Source organism: Leucoraja erinacea, chromosome 29, assembly GCF_028641065.1.
Source record: "Leucoraja erinacea ecotype New England chromosome 29, Leri_hhj_1, whole genome shotgun sequence".
Taxonomy (NCBI): Eukaryota; Metazoa; Chordata; class Chondrichthyes; order Rajiformes; family Rajidae; genus Leucoraja; species Leucoraja erinaceus.
In genome coordinates this window covers 20454695-20469424 of record NC_073405.1, presented here as the reverse complement: position 1 = coordinate 20469424, position 14730 = coordinate 20454695, and the positions used below count along the sequence as shown (strand labels likewise).

Here is a 14730-nt window from a genome sequence, read left to right as displayed (position 1 = left end):
AAAAATAAAAAAATCCAGTGATCATTTTTTATTCAATTCTGTGTGGTCATGCATTTTGGCTGTGCTGTTATTGAAATTTTGTTTGCTTGTAATTGTAGGAAGGATCGCAAGATGGCTCTCATCCAGATGAGTTCAGTGGAAGATGCAATCCAAGCTCTTATTGATCTTCATAATCATGATCTTGGGGAAAACCACCACCTCAGAGTCTCCTTCTCCAAGTCCACTATTTGAAGTTCTGAACATGGACTTCCAGCTATCTCCTGGAGTCCCGTTTGGCCTATGGCACAATGATTCTCTTATTTCAGAGATACCACTAGACCTCAAAACAGCTGCAGCTGAAAATGACCCAAAAGTGACCACAATTCTTTATTTTCGAGAATATTTTGCATGTTTACTGCAATGACATCCTGTTTTTTCGGTAGCAGTGCTGCCAACCCCAGTTAGATTTCATTGATTGGCTTGTGCTAATGTTGCTGTTTGGCATTTGAAATTCTTCCAAAAGTTTACAAAATCCAAATATTTTTCTTGGATTACCCACCGCTGAACCTAACTTCAGGTTGTATACTAAACCTTTTTGAATTTTGTAATCACCCTCAACCCATTACCCTTGGGTATCCATACCACTATAATACAGAAGTGTGGATAATTTAAGCATATTTTCATTTAAATAATTATTCTGTGCCTTAATGTCTTAATGAAACAAGGGCCATTTTAAAATTGTACATCTGTTTCTGGTTATGTGCTTTAAAGTTAAAGCAATTTTTGCTGCCTGTTTACTCAAATGTTGCCACTGCCCTAAGGACAGGGGTGGGTGGGAAGAAGCTGTAGGTTTGAACTGTATTAGCCTTAAATTAACCATTGAATCCAAAGTTACTAGTTTGCAGTCCTATCCATCCAACCTCTGGTATGTTGAGTATGTTTAACAGATTGAAGCAGTGTAGATGTGAGAGTTGCTACAGACTATGAGCTGCATTTCTCAATTTGCAGGTTGATTTTTTTGGTTCAGACATGGCAAGTACAACTGACATGTTGTGGCCTTTTCAGAAAATAATTATCTTATGTGTTCTGTTGCATGTCACTGAATGAAACCCTAGAGTAAAGGCACAGGGCAAGTAATTGGATGGATATTAATGTAATCGGGTAAGGGTAGCTTTTTTTTGCTCATTCCATATGCATTTCCAAGCCTATGTTAAGGGTGCGAGTTGTAGCCTTCACACTTGATTGTGTCAGTAGTCTTAGTTAATGGTGACCATCCAGGAGGAAATTGTATTACTCTGCCTTTGCAAAAAGAAAAAGGTCCGTCTGGTAACCAGGAACAGTCCCAATTTTGAATGGCCTAAGCTTGTTGCCTTCTATATTCAATATCTATCTGTATTTTATAGCTGGGGTGTGTTTTATTATCTTAATCCATAGAATGTGTATTTTCTACCTTGTATCTTAGATTTTTTTTTTTTTATATCATTTTTGAGCTGAAATTTCTGCTCTTTACACCTGCATTGTGAGTAGACCTGGTGTGGTGTCAGTTGTCTGCAGTGTGCTCTGACACCTGCTGATTAATTTGTGAAATCAGCCGAATAGCTGACATGGTGTGCAGTTTGTTTTTGCTGTATTTGGTAAATTGCTTTCATTTTATTTTTGCTCTACATTAGTTCTATCAATTTGTCTTTTTACCACTCAATATTTCATTCCATTTTTATCCTGCATTGTTCCCTTATGCATGAGTACAGCATTGTCAAAGAGGTTCCTATTACTAAGTGCTCACTACAGTACTTGAGTCTTCAGCTGGTGCACAAGGTGGCTGTTGGCCTCGCATGCATTGGTTTTGGCTCTGTGCTGTTGTTCATTTGGTAAATATTTTTGAGTACAATCAAACATTTGTTACCCGAAATTTCCTTCAGGTTACTAACAAAGTAAAGCAAGTGGGAAGGGGAGGTGGGTTTTTTTCTTCTGAATGGTAGAAGGCTGAATGGTGATGTGGGGTAGCTAGGAGGATGTTCCATTTGCTCATCTAAAAACAGACCAATGGTTTCCCAGTGAGTTATCAACATGTCTGCAAGACCTTTACTTCTCTTGATATTCTTTTTACAAGACTGGCTTGTATGATCTGGAAATTGCATGCCTGTCAGGTTGGATGTATGAGCCTAGTTATACAGTGCTATCACACTGAAGTGCTACAACACTTTGCTGCGATTTTTATTTTTGGATAGTTAAGGACTTTGCTTGATGGGGGGGGGGGAGGAGATTGGTGGGAGTGGTTTTGTGGCATTTACAAGCCCTTTTGGCATGTACAGAGTCCTATCGCTTTAATTGAAATGGTCATAATCTTAAGCTGTCCACGACTGAAAACGGGTTTCTTAGCACTTGGATTCAAATGACCTGTGAACCAGTGATGGTTTTCCTGTTGTCAAAATGTAACCATCTGCTTTTCCTTGTAATTAGTGAAGAGAAAAACTTCAAATCCACTTCCCAAACATTCCATAATACGGGCAAAATGCTGGAGTCATAACATGAACATTTGTGCTTTGGACTAATTCTTTGTATGAGTGTTCATTAATGACCACATTCATCTTGTGCCTAAACTGTTTATGAGCAATAGCTTATTTTAAAGAAATATTGTTCAGTGACGCATGTCAACTCCTTAATGGATTTTTAGCGTTTTGTTTTCAGGGTTTCATGGACCAAAGTTGTTGTGCCTTCTGAAGTCTTAGTTCTTCACATTTTACAATTCCTCCTCTAGCCCTCAAATATGATTGTAATATTGCATTGTGCACCTAGAATGGTGGCTGTATGTTTAGTGGATTCAACCTTTGTTCCTGTTTATATGCTGTTTACTGAACGTATTCAGCTTTCAGAGACAAAAATACACCACCATTATTTTTGTCCTTGGTTTCTTCAAAGAAATATTCCCTCTTTCCAGCTGTAAAGAATGTTTGAAAAAGGTGTAAATATTCATAACTTTTTTTACCGAGAGAGGCTATGGGGAACAAAACCGGTTTTTATATGGAAGCATTGTCTTGTATATTTTGATTAAAAAAAAACAGCTGTCAGGTTTCATATGTAAAAGGGTTTTTCAGAAAACAATTCCTCTTCTATTGAGAAGAAATGTTTGTAATGCAAAGAAGATTAAAATAATTTTCTAATGAATTTGTAGCTGTATGAATGCATTCACCAGTGTACACCGTTTCAGATTATGCAATTTTCTTTTACTACCATTAACAGCTCTGGCCAATGTAGTACTACTTCAATAAACTGCTTCATTCTTTATTTTTCTGACCTTTTTTGTGTCTGGTTGCTGTTTCTTTATCTAAATGTTTCAGCTTACCTATTGTTTGTAACTCTCATCACAGCTACTAAGGGCTTAATTTAACCGCCCCAGTGTGGAAAATTGCATCGCTGTTTCTCTGTAAGTGGTTTTCTGTTTTCACTTGATTGCTTCTCTGTTACATTTTAGTTCTAGTTCAACTTGTCCTAAAGTTGCAGTGTTCTTTAAAATGAGAACTTCTCTTTTCTTTCCCTTCCTCCCTCAGTATAACTCTGCACGAATGCCCCATGTCCTACACATACATACCTCGCTGGCCAGTTCAGTGTGGAATAGTTCTGGTCAATTGCAGGTTGGCATCTGGCTGTGATTCGGCCAAATTCACAGAATATCCACGGGAGGAACAGATGGGTTGTAACATTTTGCACCTGGAACTTGCATGTCTCAACTGGAATGTGTGCATTGTTATGAAATTCATTTCTGGGTAGCAATGGGAGCTTGCTTAGCCCACCTAAGCAGATGTAGATCTTTGTCCTTCGATTGCAACGGCCCTGGTTCCTGCACTCCCCACCCCACTCATTGGGTATGCTGAGAAATTTAATGTCTTAGTGTAACGTTGAAAGAAGGAAAAATATTGGAATGTTACTTGGAATGGCATCCAATAGTCCAGCTGCCAAACTGTCTGAAGATGGGACCTGACACTAAATGTCACTTATCTATGTTCTCCAGGGATGCTGAGTTACCCCAGCACTTTGTAATCCATACAATCCCTTATTTCTACATATCAACTATATAATTGATGTTAGAAGTTCTAACTTTTTTTTGCACGTGCTCATCATTTTCTTGTGCATTCCTTTGTCGTTGGATCTGCTATCCTAAGCAATTCTTAAGCAGGGTTGGTTCTGAGCCCGTTGTAAATGACAGAAAAGGAGTAAAAGGATTGAGGGCATTCTGTGTGTCCTCGGTTTACTGTCCACTTAATTCATCACCCATTCATTAATCTACTGCCCATACCTTCTTGGGAAGGCATCCAGTTGGTCCCACTCCTCTGTATTTCACTATTGAACCTGCTGCCAATATTGTTAGTTACAATCCAAATCATGTGACATTTTAAAACATTCCACACAGCATTTAAAAACAATGTTGCAATCAGCATTTGTGGAAAGATGAACAGTTAGCTTTGGGATCTTACACCCTTCATCGGGATTGGGAAGTGCAAAAAAAAAGTTGTTTTACGGATGCTATTTCCAGCATACTCTAATTTATTTAAGTATTTCCGTATACTTGATCATTGTTATAGATTCTGTGAGAGTCATGTCTGTCCCTACTCCAGAACTTTGTATTTATTGTCAGCTGAGAATTTGCAGCATAAGGCAGTCCCTCAGTTACACAAATGTTCTGTTCCTGAGAACCCTTATCAGAATGAACTTTTGCAATAGCTGCCCATATCCCACTAAACATACATTTGCTACAATTATTTCATTGAATAATCACCCTAACGCCATCCATAATTAAGTTAGTGGAATGAATGCTGTATGCACTCATTTATGAATAACAAGATTCATAAGAAGGTTGCCAGGACTCGTGAGCCAGAGCTATAGGGAAAGGTTGGACTTGTTGGGAGTTTATTCCTTGGAGCACGGGAGGCTGAGGGGTAATTTTATGTAGGTCTAAAAATCACGAGGGGAATAAATAGGCACAATCTTTATCCCAGGATTGTGGAATCAAGAATTAGAGAGTTTAAGGTGAGGGGAAAGATGTAATAGGAACCTATGGAACAATTAATGGATATGGAAATAGTTGGAGGGAAGTAGATCAAGTATGGGCAAGTATTATTTGGTTAGCTGAGGCTTTTTTGTTTGAATGGTAGAGTTGGCTATAAAGGCCGGTTACTATGCTGTATGTCTATAGAACAGTACTAGCTCAAAAAATGTTTTTTTAAAAACTGGTAAATTAATGTAAAGTCCGTGCTTCTGAAGCCGGGTCACTTGTAACCTGGGGATCCCCTGTACTCGAGGCAATGGGGAACTCCAAATGAAGAGTTTGTGCAATCTGAAAAAGCACTACACTGATCACGGGTTTCCTGAAGGAAAGTCTGCATGACGTGCCGCTCCCATCGTGTTCCACTGCCTCTGTAATAATCCCATTAATTAAAATATCAATGGGACTCCATTTAACTTATGAATACATTGCCATGAATTGGTTAGGTATTTTTCAGGATGGGATAAATGTGGAATGCAAATCATTTATGAGGGCCATGCACTGAGAAGGAGCTCTATCTCAACCATTTCCAGTTAGTGATGTTTAAGTGTGCACATGCCATGTGTTTAGCTGCTTCCCTCACTGCCTACCTCCTATTGCTGCATTACACTTTTCCCACAAACTTAGCATCTCCCCTTCACTTAAAAACACAGCCTAACTAACCAGAAGCAGGCCATATCCTACATTATAATCTCTCAGACTCCGACCCTATTTTTGGGTCATTCAATTGGTAGCATGTATCATCTGCAAAATGCTCTGAAATTGTTCACTCGGTCACCTGCCGAACCTGTGACCAACACTGCCATATTACCTCACTTTTGTATCCGCTTCATACACAATAGCGGCTGTTTCAATTAACCTGCAAATCTGCATGTTTTGGGGATGTGGAAAGAAATCGAAGCATCTGGAAGTCACTGGGATAATTTGCAAACTCCACACACCTGAAGTCATGATCGAATCCAGGTCTCTGCTATGTGGCAAAACCTCTAAGCTGTGCAACTGTGCTGCCCCTGAATCATAGGTCATTGGAGATTGTTGATGAACTGAGAGGCCTTGCATACAGCATGCTTTCCTTTATCAACTGGCATGGAATGTGATGTCATGTAACAACTTAAATAAAAGATCCAGTATTTTATATTCTTGAACTATGTGGTGTGATGCCATGAGAAATCTTATTTGTCCAGCCAAATCTTACCGATGTCTATGCTGACCAGTGATCATCCCGACATTACCATCTTTGGAGTGTGTGGGGAAATTGGAGCACCCAAAGAAAACCCATGTGGTCACAGGCTATGTACAAACTTCATGCAGACAGCACCCGTAGTCAAGATTGAACTCGCATCTGGCGCTGAAAGCCAGCAACTCGACCACTGTGCCACCCTTCCAGAATTCTACAGGTTCTAGAATTCTTTCTGTAGAATGAAGAGTAGCAAATATGACCCCGTTATTTAAGAATGGGCAGGAATAGAAAATGTGAACTAGCAACCTATTGGTTTAATGTTAGTGATATGGAAAATGCTGGCTTCTATAATGAATACCATGGAAAATTGAATGGGATTGAGTAGATTTAACATAGATTTCTGAAAAACAAAATGCCTGACATCTTCTGGAGTTCTTTGAGGGTGTGACCAGTGGAGTATCTGACTTATTCAAGCATTTTTTCTAAGATATGACTGAAAATCAAAAACAAAAAGATGACATAAATCCAAACCTTGTCAATAGCCTTGCTAAGGTTCATGAAGCCAACATCTTCCCTTGTCAACATTCTTGCCACACACATGCTGACTGTCCCTAATCAACTCTTGCCTTTCACTATGAATCCTGTCCCTCAGAATCCCTCCAGTACCTTTGCCACCACTGACGTTCGGCTCACTGGCCTGTAGTCCCCTGATTTGTCCTTGTTGTCCTTCTCAAATGAATACCCAACATTAGCCACCCTCCAGTCTTCTGGTAACACAGCCGTGGCTAATGAAGGTACAAATATCTACCTGGGCTCCAGCAATTTCTCCCCCGGCTTCCAAAGACGTCTCTGGATACACCTGGTCAGGCTTTGGCGATTTATCTTCCTCAAGATTGTTAGCTGTTCCTCTTTCATAATGTCATAATATTTCAGGACATCCACTGTTCTCTTCCCTGAATTGGCGATAGGTTGGGAGATTAGCTGAATTTCCTGGCTTCTGTGATCTCCATGGTAAATAAAAATGGGAAATATTAATTCTACACCTCACCCATGTCCTATGGTTCCACACAGAGAAGACCATACTGACACTTAAGGGGATGTATTCTCTCCCTCGTTATCCATTTGCTCTTAACTAGGGAGAGAATAGAGAATCTCTTGGGGTTCTCATTGACCTCATCTACCAAGGATATGGCAAGTATATTAAGGGAAAAAAGGTAACCAGAGAGGGAATAGAGCCCCTCAGGGATTAAAGCAATCATCTCTGAGTGGACCCTCAATGAGTATTTCTCCTGCTTTTACTGTGGAAAAAGACATGTACAGATAATGAAGATTTTGAAGATGCAACCAAAATGGTGACGGCAGAGTTGTAGACATAGAATGTATTGATTTCAGCAAGGCATTTGACAAGGATCCGTATGGAAGGCTGCTCTGGAAAGTTAGATTACATAAGATCCAAGGAGAGTTAGCCAACTGGATGGAAAATTGGCTTAATGGGAAGAAGCAAACAGTGATAGTGAGAGGTTGTTTTTCGAACTGGGGGCCTGTGACTAGTGGTGTGTCTCAGGGTTCAGTGCTGGGCCCATTACTATTTTGTCATCTATATCAATGATTTGGATGAGAACATACTAGGCACGATTGGTAAGTTTGAGATGATACTAAAGTGGTATTGTGGATAGCGAAAATGGTGGTCAAAAATTGCAGCAGGATCTTGCTCAGGTTGGCTGAGGAATAATTGAGTTTAATACAGATAAGCATGTGTTGCATTTTGGCAAGTCTAACCAGGGCAGGACCTACACAGTGGAGATCTCTAGGAGTGCAGGTGCATAGTTCATTGAAAGTGGCATCACAGGTAGGTAGGATGGTCAAGGTGTTATATTGGCCTTCACCAGTCAGGGTACTGTATAGAAGTTGGGAGGCTATGTTACAGCTGTTCAGGACTGGTGAGGCCACATCTGGAGTAGTGTGTTCAGCTTTGGTCACCCTGTTATGGGAAAGTTCTGAGCTAAGCTGAAAAGGATGGAGAGAAGATTTACAAGGATGTTGCCAGAACTTGAATGCCTGAACAAAAGGAAGGTTGAGCAGGAGGATGAGGGGTGATCTTATATCAAGACCATGAGAGGAATGGATAGGGTAAATGCTCAGAGCCTATTACCCAGAGGAGAGTATTGAGAACCAGAGGACATAGGTTTGTGTGGGGGGAAATATTTATTAGGAACCTGAGGTGCAACATTTTCATACAGAGGCTGGTGGTTATATGGAACGAGCTGCCATAGGTGGTAGTTACATAGATACATAGAAAATAGTTGCAGGAGTAGGCCATTCGGCCCTTCGATGCTGCACCACCATTCAATATGATCATGGCTGATCATCCAACTCAGTATCCCGTACCTGCCTTCTCTCCATACCCCTGATCCCTTTAGCCACAAGGGCCACATCTAACTCCCTCTTAAATATAGCCAATGAACTGGCCTCAACTACTGTCTATGGCAGAGAGTTCCAGAGATTCACCACTCTGTGAAAAATGTTTTTCTCATCTCGATCTTAAAGGGTTTCCCCCTTATCCTTAAGCTGTGACCCCTTGTCTTGGACTTCCCCAACATCGGGAACAATCTTCCTGCATCTAGCCTGTCCAACCCCTTAAGAATTTTGTAAGTTTCTATAAGATCCCCCCTCAATCTCCTAAATTCTAGCGAGTATAAGCCAAATCTATCCAGTCTTTCTTCATAAGAAAGTCCTGACATCCCAGGAATCAGTCTGATGAACCTTCTCTGTACTCAAATCCTTTTGCTATGAAAGCTAACATACCATTCGCTTTCTTCACTGCCTGCTGCACCGGCATGCCTACTTTCAATGACTGGTGTACCATGACACCCAGGTCTCGTTGCATCTCCCCTTTTCCTAATCGGCCACCATTTAGATAATAGTCTGCATTCCTGTTTTTGCCATCAAAGTGGATAGTTGAGGCAGGTTCGATCATAACATTAAAAAACATTTGGACAGGTACATGGATATGATAGGTTTAGAAGGATAAGGGCCAAATGTAGCTAGGTGGGACTAGTGTGAATGGGGCATGTTGGTTGGCTTGTCAAGCATGGCCAAAGGGCCTGTTTCCATACTGTATCACTCTATGACTCCTCTTGAATTCCTCCTTTAGTCAGACCATTTAAGGTGGTGTTGTGTTTCTTGCCCTGGTTGCTGTGGGGCAGTTGTGGTGCTTTCCGAGTTGCCATGGAGTTATTGTATTATCCCAGCTGTTGTGGGTTATCATGATGCTATCACAGTTGCCATAGGGTTGTCATGGTGCTATCCAAGTTTCCGATAGGGTTGTTGTGGTGGTCTCTGAGTTTTGTGCAAGGTTTGGGCAGACACACCTTCCACCCTTCCTGAGGTCATCTGTTGCTGGCCCTAGATCCTATTATGTTCTGGCCTCTATCCTTCAGTCTGAAGTGGTGTTTTGGACCCGAAACGTCACCCATTCCTTTTCACCAGAGATGCTGCCCGCCTGACCCACTGAGTTACTCCAGCATCTTGTGTCTGTCGCTGGTACAAACCAGCGTCTGCAGTTCCTTCTTACAGAGTTTTGTTGTCGTCTACAGAATCTGCTCAACCGTGGGTTGTCCCAGACTGCAGCCATCACTCTCCTGGGCTGTACTCAGTCAGGTGGCTGCTGGTGTGAGCTTTTTTTAAATTTTTTTTTAAATTTTATTTATTAGAAGTAAAGTACATTACAATAATACAAGCCAAATATAACAATACATTTCTTGTACCACTTTTCATTTTTTAAGCTTTAAAAAGAGAAAAAGGTAAAGAAAGTGAGCTAGAATCGTGAGTGTGTGAAAAAGTGATCAAGTAAAAAGACCCATAACGCGAAGAGTTAGAGAAAAAAGTTAAGAAATAGGCCGTAGAAAAGAAAAAAAGAGAAAATGAAACAAAAGCTATGTTAAGAAAACAGCTGGAATGGATATACCAACTTCGTATTTTTCATCCCCCCCTACCAGGTCCTGAAACCATTTCTTGTCAGTCCTGTTGCACCTTATACTTGTAGTTGGTGCGAACTTTGTATGTGATTCTGTTACATTCTGTTTGTAGTTTGGTTAGTTGTTTGTTTGTCTTTTTGCACAAAGTCTGCGAGCATTGCCACTTTTCATTTCACTGCACATCTCGTATGTGTATGAGACGAATAAACTTGACTTGACTTGACTTGTTTAATGCACAGGGGCGTGGGTGCGGAGTGAGTGCTGGAGAATGCTGCAGAACCAGTTCCCAGCCAGGTCCGGGTTGCGATGCGTCATTCGAGGGGGGAGGGAGGGTGCTCATTTGTCACAGTGAAACAATCAACCCTCTCGGTCGACATCGCTGCAGCAGAACAGAGCCACACATTGTACCTCTGGCCAGGACGGACACCTGCATCGACGAGGCTGTGGCTGGGTTGAGCAATACAGGGCTGGAATGCACACAGTGCTGAAGCTGTTCCCTCACTGGGCCAAGACAGAGGTCGGGGTGTTGCACCCGGATGGTCAGGAGCTGGTCTTGGTCAAGGTGAAGCCAAACGACACGATGAAGCAGATCCGTCTTCACCTGGTGAAGCAGGGAATCACCTCCTGGAAGATGGACTTCACTTACAAAGGTCGGAAGCTGGGAGAGAACGAGACGCTGGAAGGGAATCGCATCACCTCGGGGGCAGTTCTCCTGTTGGTGAAGGACAGTCACCCAAAACCATCCAGGGTGAGTCCGCCTCGTCCCCACTAAGGTGATGCATCCGTCGGCAGCATCAAAGGTTCCGGGAGAAGGCAGGAGAACGGGGTTGAGGAAGAAAGATTGTTCAGCCGTGATTGAATAACGGAGTAAGCTCGATGGGCTGAATGGGTTATTTCTGTCCCTGTGTGTAATGGGAGCATCGGGAGTCCTGATGAATATTGAGGGCATCTGCACCCTCACTCACCCTCATCCTCACCCTTACTATCATTCTCTCCCTCACTTCAATCCTTACTCCCACACTCACCCTCCCTCCGACCCGCACTCTCACCATCCTCCCACCCCCATCCTCACCTCACCCTTACCCTGATCCTCTATTGCAGTAAGGAGGCAGCAAATATAGAGCTGCTTCCAACAGCCTCGGAGCCCACTGTACTGGCCTGGCTTGTACTGGCCCAGCTTGTACCAGCCCAGGTTAATGCAGGACTGAGTTACAGAGGGATTTTCACAGGGCAAATGTGAAGAATCTAAAACGAGGGTCACTGCTTAAAAGTAAAAGGTTAGCACTTAAGACGGAGAGCAGGAAAACAGAAATTGTGGAGATCTAAGGGTCTGGGGAGGAACTGAAGAGCCCAGTGTATGTGTAAAAACAGTACTCAATGTGTGGCAGAAGCAAGGAACTGTAGTTGCTGATTAATACACAAAAGGACACAAAGTAATGGAGTAAGTCAACGGGTCATGCAGCATCTCTGGAGAAAATTAATAGGTGACCTTTCGGGTCGAGTCTGAAGAACGTGGCAGTCGGAAGCATTGCTGCCTCACTGCTGCAGAGACCTAGAACCAACCCTGACCTCTGGTGCCATTTATGGGGAGTTTGCACATTCTCACTGTGACCACGTGGGTTTTCTCTGGGTGCTCTGGTTTCCTCCCACGGCCCAAAGACATGTGGGTTGGTGGGTTAAATGGCCGCTGCAGGTTGCCTCTCGTGTAGCTGGATGGCAGCACGGCAAGGGGTAGCATCTGTAGAAGGAATAGATAGGTAACGTTTAGGGTCAGGGAAGGGTCCCGACCTGAAATGGTCCATTTCCTCCACAGATGTTGCCCGGCTTGCTGAATTAGAGTCATAGAGTGATACAGTGTGGAAGCAGGCCCTTTGACCCAACTTGCCCACATTGACCAACATGTCCCAGCTTCACTGGTCCCACCTACCAGCATTTGGTCCATATCGCTCCAAACTTGTCCTCTATCCATGTACCTGTCTAACTGCTTCTTAAATGTTGGGATAGTCCCTGCCTCAACTACTTCCTCTGGCAGCTTGTTCCATCTACCCACCACCCTGTGGGAAGTGGGAGTTGACGGTGAGGAGTCCTTTCAGCACTCTGCTTTGCTCTGAATAAAAATGTTAGCCTACCTTCCAAGCCCAGACGTCACCTATCCATTTTCTCCAGAAATGCTGCCCGACCCTGCTGAGTTACTCCAGCATTTTGAGTCATCTTTCCAAGCATTTAGGGAGTCAAGCTGGGTGTGGGCCTTTGTTACACAGGTTTTCGGTACAAGATGTGCAACGTCATTGGGCCTTACAGGGACTATCCCTGTGATACTGTGCATCATTAGAGTTTTGTTACTTAGTGGGAAGGGATACTTAGTAGTACTACTTAGTACTTAGTTGGAAGGGATATAGCTTCCTTGGAGCGATTTCAGTGAGGATGCACTGGCCTGGTTCCTGGGATGCGAGTGGGTTGGGAGGGTGGTTGAGGGAATTTGAGGAGAAATAGAGAAATAGAGTAACAAAAGTGCTGGTCAGGCAGCATCTGTGGAGGGAAAATGGACGGTTAACATTTCAGGTCAGGACCCTTCATCTGGGCTGAAATAGTAGGGGGGAGACGGCCAGTAAACCGAGGTGAGGAGAGGATAGAGGGGGTAGAGTGATAGGTGGATGCGGATGAGGAGGTTTGGATTAGCTGGGGAAGTCTGGTGGGGGAAGAGAAAGCCGGAGTAGTGACAGGGACTGGAGAGGTTAGTTATGCCCCTGTCCCACTTAGGAAACCTGAACGGAAACCTCTGGAGACTTTGCGCCCCACCCAAGGTTTCCGTGCAGTTCCCGGAGGTTGCAGGTGGTTGCCGGAGGTTGCAGGTAGGGAGACTGACAAAAACCTCCGGGAACCGCACGGAAACCTTGGGTGGGGCGCAAAGTCTCCAGAGGTTTCCGTTCAGGTTTCCTAAGTGGGACAGGGGCATTAAAAAGGGGGCCGGGTGGACAGTAGGGAGGTATGGACATGGAAGTGGGAGTTAATGGAGGGGAAGGGATGAGGAGTAGTGAGTGAGCGGCGAGTGAGGAGCAAAGTGTTGGTGAGGTGGGTGTGATGGAGGGGACTATAGGGGAAGGGGTGAGAGGGTGATGGGAGGACAGAGGGGTGAGTGTGCGGTGTTGATGGGCAAGGTGAGAAGGAGGGGTGAGTGACCGAGACAGTGAGGGGGTGATGGGAGAGGTTAAAGAGTGAGGGTGAGAGAGTAATGGGGATGGGAGGATGAGGTGGCGATGGGGAGGGTGAATGATGGAGGCGGGGGCGAGGGGACAGATGAGGGGGCGATTCAAATGGTGAATGGTGGGGGTGAGGTGAGTGATGAGGAGGGGGAGGAGTTGATGGTTGCGGTGAGTGGTGGGGAGAGGTGATGGGACAGGCCGAAGGGTGAAGGTGAGGGGGGTGAGTATCTGCTGAAACCTCCCTGTAACAGAACAACCTGCTTGTTCCACAGACGTGAGGAGGGGGCTGCAAGGCCGGAGCCGCTGGTGGGGATGGATCGCCTCATACACGGAGGAGTATTTGTGAACGGAAGGTGGGACTGCCACCCGGTGAAGCTTCTCCAGGGCCAGCGGTGGAGACGAGGTGATCTTGAGTTCGCCGTGGACCATCGCCCGGTGACCCGAGCAGTGGAGGACTTGCGGGCGGCAACTTGCCAGACCCTGTTCTAGCGCTCGCTGAGAGGTCACGAGTCTCTGACCCGGTCTCGCCAGAAGCCGCTGAAGCAGCGTTGAGCGACGACATCGGGGAGCGGGGATTGAACCGGCCACGCCCTGTCTCTGCTCACCAGCTCCCTCCCAACCTCACACGCAGAGGACAACGAGAGACCCCAGCAAGGCTGGTTTAAAGTGAAGTTAGAGACAAAATGCTGGAGTAACTCAGCGGGACAGGCAACGTCTCTGGAGAGAAGGAATGAATGGGTGACGTTTCGGATCGAGACCCTTCTTCAGGCTGATGAAAGGTCTCGACCCGACATGTCACCCATTCCTTCTCTCCAGAGACGCTGCCTGTCCCGCTGAGTTACTCCAGCATTTTGTGTCCAACCCCTGCTCCATCTCCAGAGGATCCACAATCAGAGACAACGAGAGAGCCCAGCAAGGATGCTCCACCACACACTGTCTGCGGGGCTGGGGCTGGGGAGGGGGGGGGGGGGGGGGGGGGGGGGGGGGGGGGGGGGGGTCGGTACAACCCACCGATCAACAGGAGATCATCCAGGACGATGGTGGTCCGTTATCCTGGTCAGACCGACAACTCCCACAGCTTCCTCAATAGGTCCTGAATTTCCCAGCAGAGGAACTCGGGGAGGAGCCAATGACTGATACATCACCGTCAGAGTTATACAGCATGGAGACAGGCCATTCAGCCCAGCACATCCACACTGACCAGTGGGCACTCATCCACTTGGTTTACGGTGTTGTCCACCTGGTTGGTTTAAGTATTTGGCTCGAGACTTCTGAAATGGTCAGTGACTGTGCCTCTGCTACTCTCTCTCTCTGCCAGTGTGTTCCAGGTACTCACCACTCTAGGTGATA

The 14730-nt window shown here is 44.7% G+C and overlaps 2 protein-coding genes across 4 annotated transcripts in view; both read left to right on the top strand.

Moving 5' to 3' along the window:
• LOC129711293 (polypyrimidine tract-binding protein 1-like) overlaps positions 1–3144 on the top strand; it is a 28421-nt gene extending 25277 nt beyond the window's left edge. For all 3 annotated transcript variants that reach the window (XM_055658840.1, XM_055658842.1, XM_055658841.1), the window contains exon 15: positions 99–3144. In XM_055658840.1, the coding sequence (XP_055514815.1) occupies positions 99–231 (133 nt within the window). In that variant the 3' untranslated portion in view covers positions 232–3144. The remainder of the gene's footprint in view (positions 1–98) is intronic.
• A 7352-nt stretch (positions 3145–10496) lies between these two features.
• Positions 10497–14318, top strand: LOC129711292 (ubiquitin domain-containing protein TINCR-like). The gene is made up of 2 exons (XM_055658839.1): positions 10497–10925; positions 13653–14318. Exons 1-2 carry the CDS (start codon positions 10650–10652, stop codon positions 13656–13658), a joined length of 282 nt encoding a protein of 93 aa, XP_055514814.1. The 5' UTR covers positions 10497–10649; the 3' UTR covers positions 13659–14318.
• The last annotated feature ends 412 nt before the right edge of the window (positions 14319–14730 follow it).